Source organism: Fringilla coelebs (assembly GCF_963513975.1).
Source record: "Fringilla coelebs genome assembly, chromosome: Z".
Lineage (NCBI taxonomy): Eukaryota > Metazoa > Chordata > Aves > Passeriformes > Fringillidae > Fringilla > Fringilla coelebs.
Genome location: NC_140031.1, coordinates 48,262,942 through 48,278,450, shown reverse-complemented (window position 1 = coordinate 48,278,450; position 15,509 = coordinate 48,262,942). Strand labels below are relative to the sequence as shown.

General features: G+C 38.2%; 1 protein-coding gene across 1 annotated transcript in view; it reads left to right on the top strand.

Moving 5' to 3' along the window:
* RORB (RAR related orphan receptor B) overlaps positions 1-15,509 on the top strand; it is a gene marked incomplete at both ends in the record, with an annotated part of 127,788 nt that overhangs the window by 83,579 nt on the left and 28,700 nt on the right. Inside the window, one exon of the mRNA XM_084224723.1 lies at positions 12,806-12,891. Within this exon, the coding sequence (XP_084080849.1) occupies positions 12,806-12,891 (86 nt within the window). The remainder of the gene's footprint in view (positions 1-12,805; positions 12,892-15,509) is intronic.

Here is a 15,509-nt window from a genome sequence, read left to right as displayed (position 1 = left end):
CAATATGGGTGGTACAGAATTAAACAGCCCTAGAAACTCCACTCCATTTCTCTATAACTCCTTACCTCAAAAATATAATATAAAAAATCTCTTTCCTTTTGAACACAATCGGGTGATATTTTGTCATGAATGCGCAAATACTATGCTCATTGCAGGAAGGCTGAACTAGATGACCTTTGAAGATCCCTTCCAACCCAAACTATTCTATGATTCTATGATCTCTTTGTGTTCAAATAGTTAAAAAGAACGCTAGGTGCATGGTGATGCCTTTTATTGAGATTGTCTGTTGGCTCAGGCTATTAGGCCAGCTCATAGGACAGCTTCATGGTCAAAAGGGAACTTATAATATATGGATTTCAGAGCTTGCTGTATCCTGTGCTATAGATGAGTGGAGTATTCATTTTGTATTTGTTTGGCACTTGAAATCATTTTTCAACATAGAGTTTTTTCCAGCTGAGAGTCATTTGGGTACATTTCTAGAAATACAAACTGAAAATTACCTTGTATCATTATATTTCTGTAAGAGTTAAAATACTTCCATTTTCTTCTTGAACTCAGGTCTCATTTCAAAAAGTAAATATTGCATAGATTTCTGCATCCAAGTTCTGCCTGCTCGGTGTTAGCATCCAATAGTTAAGAGACGTCTCTGACTGAATTAAGGTGCAAACAAGACCAAGATCAATAGTACAGATTTTATTTAGTTGTTAATGTGAGGTGGAGACAGCAATAAGAGTAGAAGGAAAGGGGGAAGACAAAGACTGAGAGATTCAGCAAGAGATACCACCACATGGATTCCTCTGGCATCCTGCTTGTTCTTCTTCTTCTGGTTTGCTCAGTGCTGGGGGTCCCAAAGTGTTCTTCTGGAAGCACCCCTCATTCCCAGGCCCAGGTCCCCACTACCCAGGAGGCATAGATGCTCTTCCAACAACTTGAAAAGGCATGTGTGTATGTTTGCCGTGGTAGGAATTTTTGTCTGGATAGGTTACCCAGATCTGCCTCACCAGGCATCACCATCTTCCTGCTGTTGCCATCTGCCCTCTTCCCACTGTCTGCACAGTGGAATTTCTCCAATGTGCTAATTCCAAACCCTCACCTCCATTTAGGTCTGGTATTAATGCCTCCCTATTTGCCATCTGTGCTTTTCTTAAGTTCCTGTTGTGGTGGCTTATTTTACAAGAGCTTCCTGTTTTCACAGAGTTAGAGGCAGTTCATTGTGCTCTTGAAGTCCTTTCACCCTGATCCCTGGAGAGGCAGAGCATATCCAGCAGGACATACAGTGGGATTTATTGGGCTACCAGTCAATGGCAGTTCTGGATTTGAAAGCTGGTGTGTCTTGAGTCATTGCTCAGTACCAGTTTGATACTAAATCATGCATCAGAAGGATACACAGTGTTTGGCAGCAATCTATGATTTCTTTCTGACTCATGCAGAACTAATTTTCAGTTACACAAATTACAGAGGGAAAAGAGGGGAAAAAAACCCACTTAAATATTGTTCATTTCTTTTGGCCATTTCTTTGATCCATGTTTTTCATCTGAGAGGAAAGTGGTGTGTCTAATGGGAAACTCTAATATTTTATGAAACAGTGAGACTTAAAGATCTTCTTAGGCAATCAGTACTTCAGCAGAATGAAACACTGTTGCAACAGAAGGAAAATTATACACCAATTATTTACCCAGTCAGGAAAAGTTATGCTCCATAACATCAAAGGGCTTCAATTAATGAAATAATAGAGAGTGAACTGTTTTTTACCAGGCCAGAAAATGTTTATGCATCAAAATGCCACAGGCCAAGAGATGGAGACTGTATTTAAGATTATAAACCCAGAGCAACCCATGTATGTGACTATATGTGGCTCGTTCTAGGAACAGACATGAAAAAATAGCTGTGTAATGCTTATGCAAATTTAAATGAGTTGTTGCAAGTAATTAACTCATCCTTACTATCCTTCAAATAATGTTTTCTGTATTATTGGAAAAATATTTTTTCAGCCTGACTATTCTCAGCTCATGTATTTGTTTGTTTTCTGTACTTTTCCCAATCTCCAATAATTCTGCTTATTTTCATAAACTTCAGAACTCTCCCCTAATATTTCCTCTTTCATGGGTTTCTTTATTTGAAAATGCTTCAGCTGTTTTCTCTAAAGTAAGCAAGCAAGCATTCAAAGCAAAGATGGCTGAGATGGCAATTTTGAACTTTTTTTTCCCCCGGTAGTATGTATGACTAACAGTGTTCTGTATGCATCAGGCTAACTGAATCTTGAAAATTAGGTTCTCTCTGTTTTATCTTTGGCATGAATTCCAAGGAAATTGATATGCAGGGTAAGCAATACAGAACTGTTAGAATCTGAATCATCCCTTATTCTGACAACTTATTTATGCAAAAGGTTGGGGCACGAGAAAATGGATTAAAAAGGAAAGGTTGCCTAGAAGTGGGGTAACAGTGCCACAGAAAAGCCTGGGAATATGTAACAGGGAGGTGAGAGGAATTCTTTCAAAGCACAGGAAGTCCACAAAGACTCAAAAGGGAAAAGTGAATTAAGCAGGAGGCAGTGCATATAATGTATTAGCTGTCTTGTAGAAATGCTCTCTTCTCAAGTACTGTTTTGTTTTGTTTTATTCTTGACAGAAAGCCTGTGTAAATCTCACTTTGTGTTCAGCTGCACCACACTGTGTGCATAACAGCCACTGCATGTCTTTGCACATGTGGCCCATGAAACAGGATGCACTTCTAACCATTATAGAAGGCTAGGGGGAAAAAAATGTAGTAGTTCCAGGCTCTGAGCAGCTCTGTTAGAGGTTCGTACTGAGAGCTTAACCCTAAGTTCCCTTTTCTGTACAACCTAAGGGCAACTGGGATTCAAGAGGGGCAATTCAAACAGGTCTGTCACATGACATCTAAAAACACTGGAAGAAAACTTACTTTTTAACTCTGGCTGAAAGTAGGCGAGATGTGGGTTCATGAAGTTTCACAACATGGGGATTTTATCTATAATAATTTGGCATCCTACATCTGCCACTCTAATCCTCCATGTCTTTATATATAATCTAAGCAAAACCTGATGACAAAGGAAATCTGAGATTTATGCAGAATTTCAAGGGAAAAAAATTTAAAATCATTGGAATGAAATAGGAAATGCATACATGAATAGATTATCAAAAGGAAATTTTTTTCATTACTTAGTGCCTCCAGCAGCCTTCTTCCCTTCTTTAATGACATGGAACAGTCTGTGCCTTATTACTTCTTCCATTTAATCTTGTTAATGCAGTCTGTTAAGACTCCACTTTTGCAACAGCACAGGTGTAACTCTGAGTAAGTAGGCTGGTAGGAAGACTGCTGTTCTGCTCCTGGAAGTCTTATTTATTTATTTACAACAAAATGTGTGATATTCAAACCAATATAAAACTTAGTGCAACTGGTGAGTTGAAATATTTTTATTCTTCCCTTCCTTAACATTATGGGACATTACAGTGAAAAATAAAGAGGGAGATATTAAGCATGTTGTACATGTCTACCCTTGAGACAACTGTACTTGGAATTTTACTAAGAGTAATTCTTCCTACTGTCTTTAAAAGATGGCAGATTAAATTGGTAAGTAGACAGCTGGTAAGTACAACATTTTTTCAAACAGCAACAGATGCAAATCCAAGAATATCTCCAGCTGATTTAAATGCTTTTCAAAAGATGGAGCAAAGATTTAAAAAGGAATGTGCAAAAGTGGAAATCCATAGTGATAATCAAAATTATGAGGAAATATGAAGAAGTTCAGGAAGTTTTAAGAAGGCAACAGCAGAATGATTTCAGAATCATTTCAGAATCATTTTGAAATCACTACTATTTGTTTTTTATTGCTTGTGTCTCTCATAATTTTGCCTTGTAGGAGTTCTGTTGTGTCTAAAGCAAGGTATTGCAAGAAAAGTGGTGCAGAAAAGTGGATTGGAAATTGTTGCTTTGAGTGTGATGGCAGCCACACAAAGTGCCAGCTATTGCAAGTTAGACCCTCATTTTGCTGCAGTGCTCTAATGTAACAGTGCAGCAGTCCTCATTTCTAACAGTGCAGCTGTTCTCATTTCCCTTGGAGATTTTGCATGGTGTAGACTTCTAGGTTTGAGTGTTACTGAAAGTGTAGGAATTTGTGGACATTCAAATTAATCTGGGCAGGTAAAGAGGGGAGGAGAGGAGGGATGCAAAGGTTGTCAATGTGCTGCAGCTGCAGTCCCGTTGCAAAAAGCTGGAGAAGAGGTTGCTGCTACAAACAGAGCTAAAAATAACCACTACACCCTCCTTCCACTACAAGATGAATTAAGTTTTAAGTTCATTTCCATCCCACTCCAGCAAGCAGTAACACTTGGCTGGGTGTGAGGAAAGATAAAGTTGTGTGTGATCCCACAGCCTGGAAAACAGGTCTTCACAGCATGTTCCTGCAGCATCTTTCTCTGTGTTGCTTGGCTTTGTAACTGTACAGCAGAGATCTGTGCATACCTGACACAGAAAATTAACTTTAAGGTCCTGACTATTGTATGACCGTTTCAGCCAGCTTCAACACGCAAAATGGACTGTAAGTGTTTATCATGGTATCTGAACTCCTCCTCTGCAGAGTGCATTAGTCGATTTATTCAGAAGGGAAAAGAATGCAGACATGGATTGCTGTATTCAGGAAACAACAGGTCAGAAATACCTGGCACACTCTAAGCTGCTTTCTGAGTAAGGAGAAGTTGAAAGGGAAGATAATATGTCCTGCTAAATTCCTGCTATATTATAAAATATTTTAAGTGAAATTATGACAAACATTTTGGCAGAGTAAATACTATGTATAATTCTTATAGGGAAGAACTTTGCTATGTATTTTCTGTATAGGAGCTATTTTTCAGCCAAGTGCACTTGCACTGTTTTAGAGTGTTGCATAGAAAACATGGTCACCACTACTCAGTCATCCTGACCAGCTTATATAAACATTAGCTAAAGCTGCTAGAGATTATTTGCAGAACATTGGATCTGATGAAGTCAAATATAGGATAGCTTGGGTAGTATAATATTTGGGATTAGCATAATAATCTCTTTAGGGAAAGTGTGCAGTATCAGCAGAACCATTGCTTGAGTCTTTGAGGGAAACATGAACTGTACTGTAATAATTCAGCATATATTAAATATTTAAATCTTTCCCTATGAATAGGGCAAGTTTCTGAGCTCTTTAGGGGGCCCAGGATAAGGCCTTGACCATTTAGCTAAGCAACTTTGATTTAACTCACATGTAGAGCCCAAATCATCAGTTTGGCAACGTTTGAGTTGTGTAATGACTTGTGTTACTGTAGCACCATCCTTTGAAGTTACACACATAATTTCCATGAATTTGAGTTACAGGAGGAAAGAGTTCATGGATTAATATAGAGACATTCACATTGAAAGGCAATGAAAATGCTTCTATACAGATTTACAGAGTGCTGGGTGAGCCATCAGAGTTTACTGATCCTTTGTCACTTTCTGACCTCTATGAGCACAGACTTTCAGGGATCACGTTTTGAGCCGTAGCTTCTGACAAGGTACCTGAGTTCTGTCTTTTGGGATCTGGGCAGTGTGCTGTACCTTGTACTCACTGCCCAGCAGAGGATTCAGGCAGTTCTGCTTCTCTTCTGCTCCTGTCCTTGCCTGTGAACCATTCAAAAAAATCTGGGAAAGCCCTGAACACTTGTGCTTTTTATGCACTTCAGCCACTCTGCTTTGTCCAGATTAAAGAAACAAACAAGCTTCTAGCTAGCAATTTGTGTACCTTTGTCAGATTCCTAATTTCTTAGTGTTTCACTGGCCTGACATTTGTGGCAACAAAGCATACAGTATTTTACTGTAGTCCAGGAAATTGCCTCACCAATCTTGTAATAACCCGGTGAAAATCCAGGGTTTTTGTAAATTTAGAAATTTACAAATTTTTTACAAAATTACAAATTATTTTAATTAATTGGAATAATCAGGTCTGCAGAAAATAAAATATCTTGTGATCCAAAGTGTATCATTATCTCCAACATTATATCACTGCTCTTAAAATTGTTACCTTTTTTTTTTGCTCACAACTGCCTTTGCTTCACAGAGAAACATCCAAGCTTGCAGAGGCTTGAAGTCTTTGCTCCTATCTAAGTCATGATAAAAAGCTAAGGGTACAAAAGCATTTCTTTTAAAAAGAATGTATCTCTTGCTCTAATAAAAGATATTAAATCTATCTGAAAATCTCATCTACTCTGTAACCCTGGATTATCACAAATGTAACAACTTTCTGGTATTCATAAATTGTTAAATTATAGTGTTAGATCCACTGTACTTATTACACTTAGGAAAGGAAAGAAATAGTATTTGAACAAAACATTTTTTCTTACTTCAGTGCTTATTAGCACTTAAGGTTGTTATACTGTGCTCATTTTTTCTCCTTATAATTTCACCTTCTCTGCTGAATATAAAGGCAAGTATATCATTCTTTCCAGACTTGTTCCAAAATTACTGTGTAGCAAGAATAAGAAGATTATATAATATGAACAGTTTTAAATTACCTTTAACTGTGGAGCAGCTGTAATAGCTTGAACTCACATTCAGCTATTTCAAACCATTTGACAATGTTCAGTAAATGTTACTATTGCCATGGAACTCAGAAAGACATCTTCCAAAGTGTGTATTTACAGAGCAGATATAAGCATATTTCTTCATATACAGAAAGACTAATATATAGCACATAATTTAAAACCTTTTCGTCACTCTACAAACATTATCACACATATTTCTAAGGGTTGATCTTTTGTTTTAATAGATTTTAAATGCACACAATAAGGATGCAGAGAAACTACATAAAAACTAGCCACTAAAAAACTTGAGGTTTTAAAATGCTCTTTTTCAGTAGTCTTTGGAGTAGGCATGCAAAAGGCAGAAATGATCTGTAAGGAGAGCTGGTGTACAATTCAGCATGGTTTGGTTTGGGTTGGGTTTTGTTTTGGAGGGTTTATTGTTCATTTTTTCCCCACTGAAAAGTCATGAAAGAAGAAGGGGAAAAGAAAACATATTACCAAATAACCTTCCAAGTGATATTGTTTATAAACTAAAAGAACTTCAGCTAGGAATGTGAGACAATGAAAGAAATCAGACATGACAATTGCATGCACTTATTGGAAAAACTATTCTTTTTTTGCACTAATGTACCTGATTTCTATTTTGAGCAATGATCTATCGGATGTCTCAATATCCAAATTCTAGGTCTATTGCTTACCTTAATACTCAAGACATGTTTTTATATATTATGTACAGATGATGTCTAATATCTGTGCCCAGTGAGACGCAGAGATATACAAGAACTGCAGCTTCTTGAGATTTGTATATCTGTGCTCATGAGATGTAGGACTGGCTTATTTGAGAACCATCAGCTTTGCAGAGAGTCTCTGCTGCTATAACAAAGCCAGGGACCAGACCCACGGGCAAGAGTTTAATGTATCTCTGTCCAAAAGTGCTAAGATTTTATGAAAACATTACTTTTCTGGGTTAACTGCACCATATCAGTTTCCTCTAATGGCTCATTTGGGTTATGATTGACAGCTAATGTATCTACAGACATTAATTAACATTATCTGGAATTAATTAACTTGCTGAGATATTACTAACTATATAGGTCCCACTGCATGAGGTATGACAGAGGCTCTAAACATAACTAGTATCCTCAGCTGTATATTTTCAGATTATTAAATGCAAAACACCTGACATCTTGCTGAGATGCTAGAGAACATCTATTCCAGTAGCAAAGGGGATGCCAAGATCTCATTGCCAGCCTAACTTACCATGGAAACTTCTACTGACAGTTGCATGCAAGGAAAAAAACATTTCCTGCTCACAGAGGTCAGGCTAAAAAAGGCAGAGTTGGCAAGTAGATAAAAATGGTGAATGTATACTTAATTTGAAATCAGTGAGGAATAGAAACATGAAAGTGAACTAGGCCAATCTACCAGAAATTTTCAAGGAACTCCAACAAAAGGATGATGGGAATTCTTGAAAGATGAAGCAGCTGGTTTTTTTCACTATCAGTTCTCTTATTAGCCTTGATGCTTCCAGGTGCAACCTTTCCTGGATCTACAAATTAGAGAAAGGACTTCCTTTTCAAAGTTTTTGCCTGGCATGCTTTATTATCATCTTTTGATCAAGAACTAAATACTGAAAGCTCAAGTCTTTATTTCCCCTTAAGCCAGGGAAAGGCCTGAGAGATTATAGTCCTGTCTTTCTCAAGTTCCTCAGATATTAAACTGAAATTACATAAAATGTGAGCTTTGTTTTTCTCTGTTAGGCATCATATGCATGTGACTGACAATCCCCACAAATACCACATCTGCCGCATCTGCCTTGTTGACTCTTACCGTCCTTTCAAGAGGAATTCAGAAAACTGTCTCCCATTACAGATTCATTCCTAATTTCACCCATATAACAACTTTTGAAACCTGAATATTTTCCTGCCTTTAGGATTTTTGTGTCCATGTGTAAAATTCTACTGGTGAAAAAACAGAAAACCCAGCAGCGTACTTTTGATTTTTCTTGTGGCACATTTGAGCTAATGTTTTGTTTGAAGATGTTTCTAATTACCAATTTGTTTATATGTAAGTGCTCATTTCAAATATGTGAGACAATTTTAGATTTGCTTCTTTCATAGAATTCCCCTCTACTTTCTGTTTTCATGAGAGACCGAATTAGATTCCAGGTTGTTATCCCATCATCTGTGGATCAGGATTACTAGTCATGTAGAATTAATTAATTTCCATTGCAGCATTACAATTTTTAGGCTGTCCCATAAAACTGGAGGTAGTATCCTGTCCTAAAGAACTTTCAACCTGAGTATGGAATAAGAGATGAGTACTGCAGAGACATGACTCTGTGGTACTGAGGAAGGATGCTACAGCTGGTGGTAGGGGGCAATCACTGTGCAGCATATATCCACACATTATAAATGTTTTCTTAGACATTAGGGTAATAGCAGTTTTGCAGGCTTTTATTGAATGGTACATCTCAATGTGCTTACTGAAAAGTTGGACAAGTGGGCTCAGATTGAGACTTGTTTTAAAAGAGGTGGGAGCCATTTCTCTTGCTCATAGTATCAGAGGAAAAATGGGTGAGAAGACAAGTGGAAAGACTTTCAAAGTGGAGTTAAGCAGTTTTGTTCTAATTCCCTCTTCAAGTTTACCACATTGAGATTTCCCCCAATGTAAGTTCTGTTCCTGTGCTGGTGAAAGTTACCATTGTGGCAACTCCACAATGGTAACTTTGTTTGTTCATTCAGTTTTTGCCCTCAATATTTAGGAAGTAGCACTTGGTCAATGCCTTTTATATTTTTAAAGAAGTTCAGAAGAAAGCTGCTTATTTTATAATAGCTATAAAGAGAGTCAGATATACAGCTCCCTCAACTGTTTGTTGGTTTAACAGGTGAAGGGAGTAGGAAAAATAACATAAGATCATAGGTGGACAAATAAAACCAGAATGTGCAAAAAGTGTAGTACCCTGTGTCAACTACTAATGCCAGGGCGGTGTGCTCAATCCCCATTCTGGCCACTCACTTAAGAGTTGAACTTGGGGATTCTTGTGTCCCTTTCAACTCAGAATATTCTGCAGTCTGTGGCCTGTGATTATATCCTCAAAGGAAACATGGTATGCTCTATGTTCATTACAATATCTCAGGACCCTTCTGGGAATACAGTGGTTTCTTTTTTATCTGGCCTGTACAATCAAGATGTCTGTTAGGAATCCTGAAATTTTTTGGCTGTTTTATGAAAGAAATGTCGGGTACAGTAGCAAAATACACTTTTCCAAACTTGTTCAAATGCCATCTGTGTCCTAAAGATGTCTTTTCTGTGAGTTCTCTTAATGAGAAATGGTAGCAATTTCCTAGACAAACCTGAATTTACTAATTTATAGAATGGTTATTTTCAAATAAACATTTGAATTAACTGAAAAGTTGCAAGTCTAAACTACTTTTTGCATATTAATTGAAACACAAAGTCTTAGCATTTAGGGACTTGAGCCACAAACACCACGAATGTAGAGCTTATAACTGAGACTCATGCATGGAATTATTGTTTGCTTCCAGTAAAAAGTACTGCGCTAAATGCAATCAGTGTCTCGGGATCAATTCTTCTCTCTCTGTTCTTATCAGAGTTACTAAAGGTATATGCAAGTCACTTTAAAAGTACCTTGATATTTTTGTGGTGGTTTTTTTTTTCCTCTGTCTTGTCTTTTCCTGCAGATTTCTTTCTATTCTCATTGTAGTTCCTGCCTCTGACATTGACATATGTCAATGAAACATAAAGCAGCACATGGTCCCAGAGCTGAGACTTTCTCCATCCACATGACTCTCAAGCAGAGACCTGTGAGCAGCTACTCAAAGTAGCCTCACAAACAGCAGTGCCTGGAGGCACGTATTTAAGTGTTTTTTTTATCCCAGTGGGCATAAGGCATAGGAATTTTTGAGCAGGACCAACCTGGAAAAATTTCCAAAGAACTGCAAGTGCTTCTATATTAAGGAGTTCCCTCTGTACAACATAGATTAGGAGCAGTGTTAAAACTTCTTTACTTGCCTGAGCCTTAAATTATGCTAGATCAGAAAGAATATGTCAGGAAAATGAGCTCACAGTGGGGAGCTAAAGTCTCTTCAGCCATCCATATAAGTTCCTCTTGCCTGGGTCCCTTGGAATATGCTGTGCCAAGGGAATAGTTAACTGACTTTCCCAAGCAGAGTCCTGCTAGTGTTCCCCCTGTGCAGTTTACCCCCTAAGCCTCTACTCTAAATAGGAGGATAAAGGAGTAGGGTAGGCAATGCACCTTTCAGTGGGAAGTGTGGGGGTGGCTCACTGGGACACAGCACTGAGTTCTGGTTGTTTAACTACAGGGTGGTGGGAGGGAGGGAGGGAGGGAGGGAGGAAGGAAGGAAGGAAGGAAGGAAGGAAAAGGAAGGAAGGAAGGAAGGAAGGAAGGAAGGAAGGAAGGAAGGAAGGAAGGAAGGAAGGAAGGAAGGAAGGAAGGAAGGAAGGAAGGAAGGAAGGAAGGAAGGAAGGAAGGAAGGAAGGAAGGAAGGAAGGAAGGAAGGAAGGAAGGAAGGAAGGAAGGAAGGAAGGAAGGAAGGAAGGAAGGAAGGAAGGAAGGAAGGAAGGAAGGAAGGAAGGAAGGAAGGAAGGAAGGAAGGAAGGAAGGAAGGAAGGAAGGAAGGAAGGAAGGAAGGAAGGAAGGAAGGAAGGAAGGAAGGAAGGAAGGAAGGAAGGAAGGAAGGAAGGAAGGAAGGAAGGAAGGAAGGAAGGAAGGAAGGAAGGAAGGAAGGAAGGAAGGAAGGAAGGAAGGAAGGAAGGAAGGAAGGAAGGAAGGAAGGAAGGAAGGAAGGAAGGAAGGAAGGAAGGAAACTAACTTCTGGCTTCTGCTAAAAGAGACAAATGATAATCATAAGTAGAAACAGGGCATAATCCAGGCTATATGAATATATTTTCACAGTATCCACTGTGCAAGCATATTTAGTGCTTAGCTTACAATGCACAGTCATTTTTAAGCATGGGTTTTTCCCAGTTTTTATAATCTTTTCAACAGCCCACAAGTTTTAAATGGGATGCTCTTTTTAGGATTAGCATCTGGACAATAATCTTGTTTCCCTGTCTCAATCCACTTTAGAGTTAAATGTGTCTTGTTAAACATACTAACAGTTACCTATCCTTGTCCTTGGGCTAGCTCTACTAAAAAAACTTTTCTACTCAAGGATTTCATGGGTGACTTGAGTTGGAAAGAACTGCTGCTGTTCCTGCCCTGGGCATGGAGAAACAGCATCTGCCAGGAGCACTTTGCAAATGTGATGCTGCTTCCAAGAAGGAGGAGAATAGCACGGAGGCATGCATCCTACACAGAAGAAAATGAAAAGGAGAGAAAATAAGTTTAACATTTCTTTTCAGTTCATCTGACTCAAATAAAGGCACACTTTTTCCTTACGTGTCTAAGTATGTGCTCTTACAGCATCATCAAAGGAAAGACACAGGATTCAAAGTAATTGAGAGAATCAAACAGTTGTGTTAACAAAAAAGAAACATTGAAAAATAATGAAAATGTGTTTTCCTTCTCAGAATCAGATGACCACGATGTTTATAAAAGGGTCTGAAGCACACACATATTTAAGCATTTTTCAGACTGTTCCTAACTCTCCCAGCACATAGCCACTAGCTAACTAAATTCCATCTCTGGGCCTTGCCTGCCAGTGACCCAGTGTCAAAACAAATTGTTTGAAGAGAGGAATATTCAGCAAGCTTTTACCCAGCTGTCTCTGACAGTGGTATTAGTGTCTTCATGTCTTGAACGTAATTTGAAGAAAGTGAAAACTTCATCATCTCTACTCTGCTTTAAAAAGGGCATCAAAATACACCCTGTATCTCTACCTCAGAATAATGGAAAGTTATAAATATTTGAAGTATGTCGGAAAGGACAATCCAGATTATTCTTTAGGAACCCTAATGACTGTCATTAGCCATAATAATTATAAAATTAACCAGTAAAAACAACTTAAAAAAGGAATATGAGAAAAAGTTTACTAATTGTGAGACATTTTAAAATGTTGAAGAGTTTTGTGGGATGTGGCAAAAACTACATAATGTGAAGCATTTAAAATTTTCCAAACAAAAGCATTCAGAAACAGACATACAATACAAAGTATTTTTGTATTGTTGGGGTTCAACTGGTTATCTACTCTCTGTTTCTAAAGATCTCATTTTGGGAAAAAAAGAAATTAAATACAATTATATACCCAAAATATCTGTCTTGTTTTATCTTTCAGCACAAATTGAAGTGATACCATGCAAAATTTGTGGTGATAAATCCTCTGGAATACACTATGGAGTCATCACATGTGAAGGCTGCAAGGTATGAGATTTTAATACAACATAGTCATCATCATTTCCATTAGCCTCAGGCACCCCTGTACAATGATACACTCTTACAAGCTTTCAAACAAGTGGTGCCAAAGGCTGTAAAGCCTACTGATGAAAAAGATGCATTTCATGCCTAATTTTCCTGGTTAGTTTCCATTTTATCAAATAGTCTTTAGAGCTACCTCCTTGTTTGAAACATGAATTAATTACATCTGGTGCAGTGTAAGTGCTGACACCAAGAGAGGCTGGCAACTGTAAGCCACACCTGTTCTACCTTAAATCAGCTTTGAAAGAGGTGGATTTCTTATCTTGTTTCCTATACAACCCATGTAGCATTACAGTTGTCATGTTACTTCTGGTCAGTCTTTTTTAAGAGCTTACAGGTGTGACTTGGGTCCTTTTTTATTTCCTTTTGCACAATCTGCAGACCAAATTGTAATCTCAAAAAGAAAGAATGCCTTACATTATGAGCAGTGTAAAAGGATTCTTTGTCCTCTTCCTTAAAGGCATTTGTTCAAGAGCAGTTGCTGGGAATTAGAGGTTAAAAAAGGGGTGGAGAGGGGGAAATGCACAGACCTGCTGCTTAGACATATCGACATATTGTTTCAGGCATTTGTTCAAATAACACAAGTCAGACCCAAGCAAAGAGAAGAAAGGCTTTGATTTTCAGTTTTAAAAATTGTCTGTGACTTTATTATCTGAGGAATTACATTATTACTCATGACAAACAAGAGTTTCATACTACATGTTGGTATTTCAGTTTCAATTGTAAATGGGGAATTGCAAAGATAGAGGGGCAGTATCTCTGATTTCTTGTATGTGGAACACACAAGCCAGGACTTTTGAAAATAGGTGCCTATTTGCAGTGTGAAATCACAAGTCTGTACCTAATGCTTTACAAAGTATTAGAACAGCTGAAAAATCTGAAAATTTGGGTGCACCCATTTGCAAAAGAAATACTTTAATGCTTATACATTGAGAACCAATATACTGGTAAAGATCAAGGGGGGTTTTTCAGGAACATTGAAAATTGTAAGCAGAACAATTTGCAGCGTGTCTTTGTCTTACTGTGGCACTGGACTAGAAATAAGCATCTTCTTATGACAATCACATGAAACAGGATTAAACTAATTGATCTGATACTTCAAAACTGGCACAAAAGCTATGGAAGGAAATTAAGCAGAAAAAGAGCATCTTCTCTCAGTACTCAGAGCCCACAGACTGTCTAGGGGAATAGTCCTCCATAGAAGTAATTAGGGTTAATGCTGGCCCTTGTGTGTGCCTCAAGAGGAGATGATACCACTGTGCTCTGTGAGTAGACCCCTCATTGAGATAAGGAGATTCTCTTCCACTTTTAAGTTTTAACCCTATTGGGTTTGTGCCAGTTTTGCTGTATCAGATCAATTAGTCTAATCTTGTTTTGTGAGCCTCTGTGAAAGAAAGGTGTCAGTTTTTCATGTCAGTTCCCCTGGGAGGCATCCCGGTCTGTCAGAGCCCCCTGTTAAGGTGAGCACTGTCTCTGGCAGTGCAGCTCTGCTATCCATTTAAGTGCCTGGCATTTAAATAGCTATTCACTCTGCCTGCTATTCACATGCTCATCATTTCTGGCTCTTTTTGTCTCGGTGTGTTGTAAAACTGAAATGATTAAGAATAGAAGAAAGATTAAGAATAGAGGAATCACTCCACAAGCATGCACACATGTTGAGCCAGGCACCAGGCAGCCACAGCATTTCAGGATACCGCATCCAAGAGTTACAGTGCCAGTGGCGGTGCTGCAAACTTCAAAGAGCAGAAAATCCTTTAACTCAGTGTTGCTACCTCAGCTCTGCTGTGGCAGATCCATATTCTAAGTGCTTAAGGGTCATCTGAAATACTGCTGTTGGTTTGTATGCATGCCTGCCTTATGCTGAACATGCATATGCAGTGGACCTGCTGGACCCACTGACTGAATTTGCAGCTCTGACACTATTCTTACAGAAAGGGTGAAACCTGAAGATGAGATTGCATCACATCTATCTATGCAGCTGCTTCTTCACTAAGAAGCCTTTTATCATTTCTTGTGCCTTCCCCCAAAGCAAAGTACTTTCCACCACTGTTTTGTCATGAATTAGAAAGTAGTTCATTCAGCAATTTCTTTTCTCAGATTGGCTGTGGGTTGTGGGTGAAGTGATTTGTTCAAAGACTTGTTGTCCATGTTGGAAGTATTGGGAAATCTGTCTTTTAACTCTTAATCTCCTCAGTTATGAAATACATCTTCCTTCACACAAAATGGAATTATTCCAGTGTAAAACAATGTAGCCAAATCTATATTAAGATACCATAAAAATAAAATGAAAGGATTATCTCTATTTTATAAGACAACATCTAGATCTTATGCAGGAGAATGAGAACATAAAATTCTCCTCAGAAAAATTAATTACCCACTGAAAATTAATTCTCCTATGTAACCTTTGATACATAATATGGTCCTTTTTTCCTAAGGAGGGCAAAGATGAAACAAATTCCTCCGAGATGAGATCAGCGTTAGAGGGAATAAAAAGTACTGCAGGAGAAAGCACTGTCAATGCTAAATGGTTGAGTGTGTTTTTTTAACATTGCTGAATTAATTTT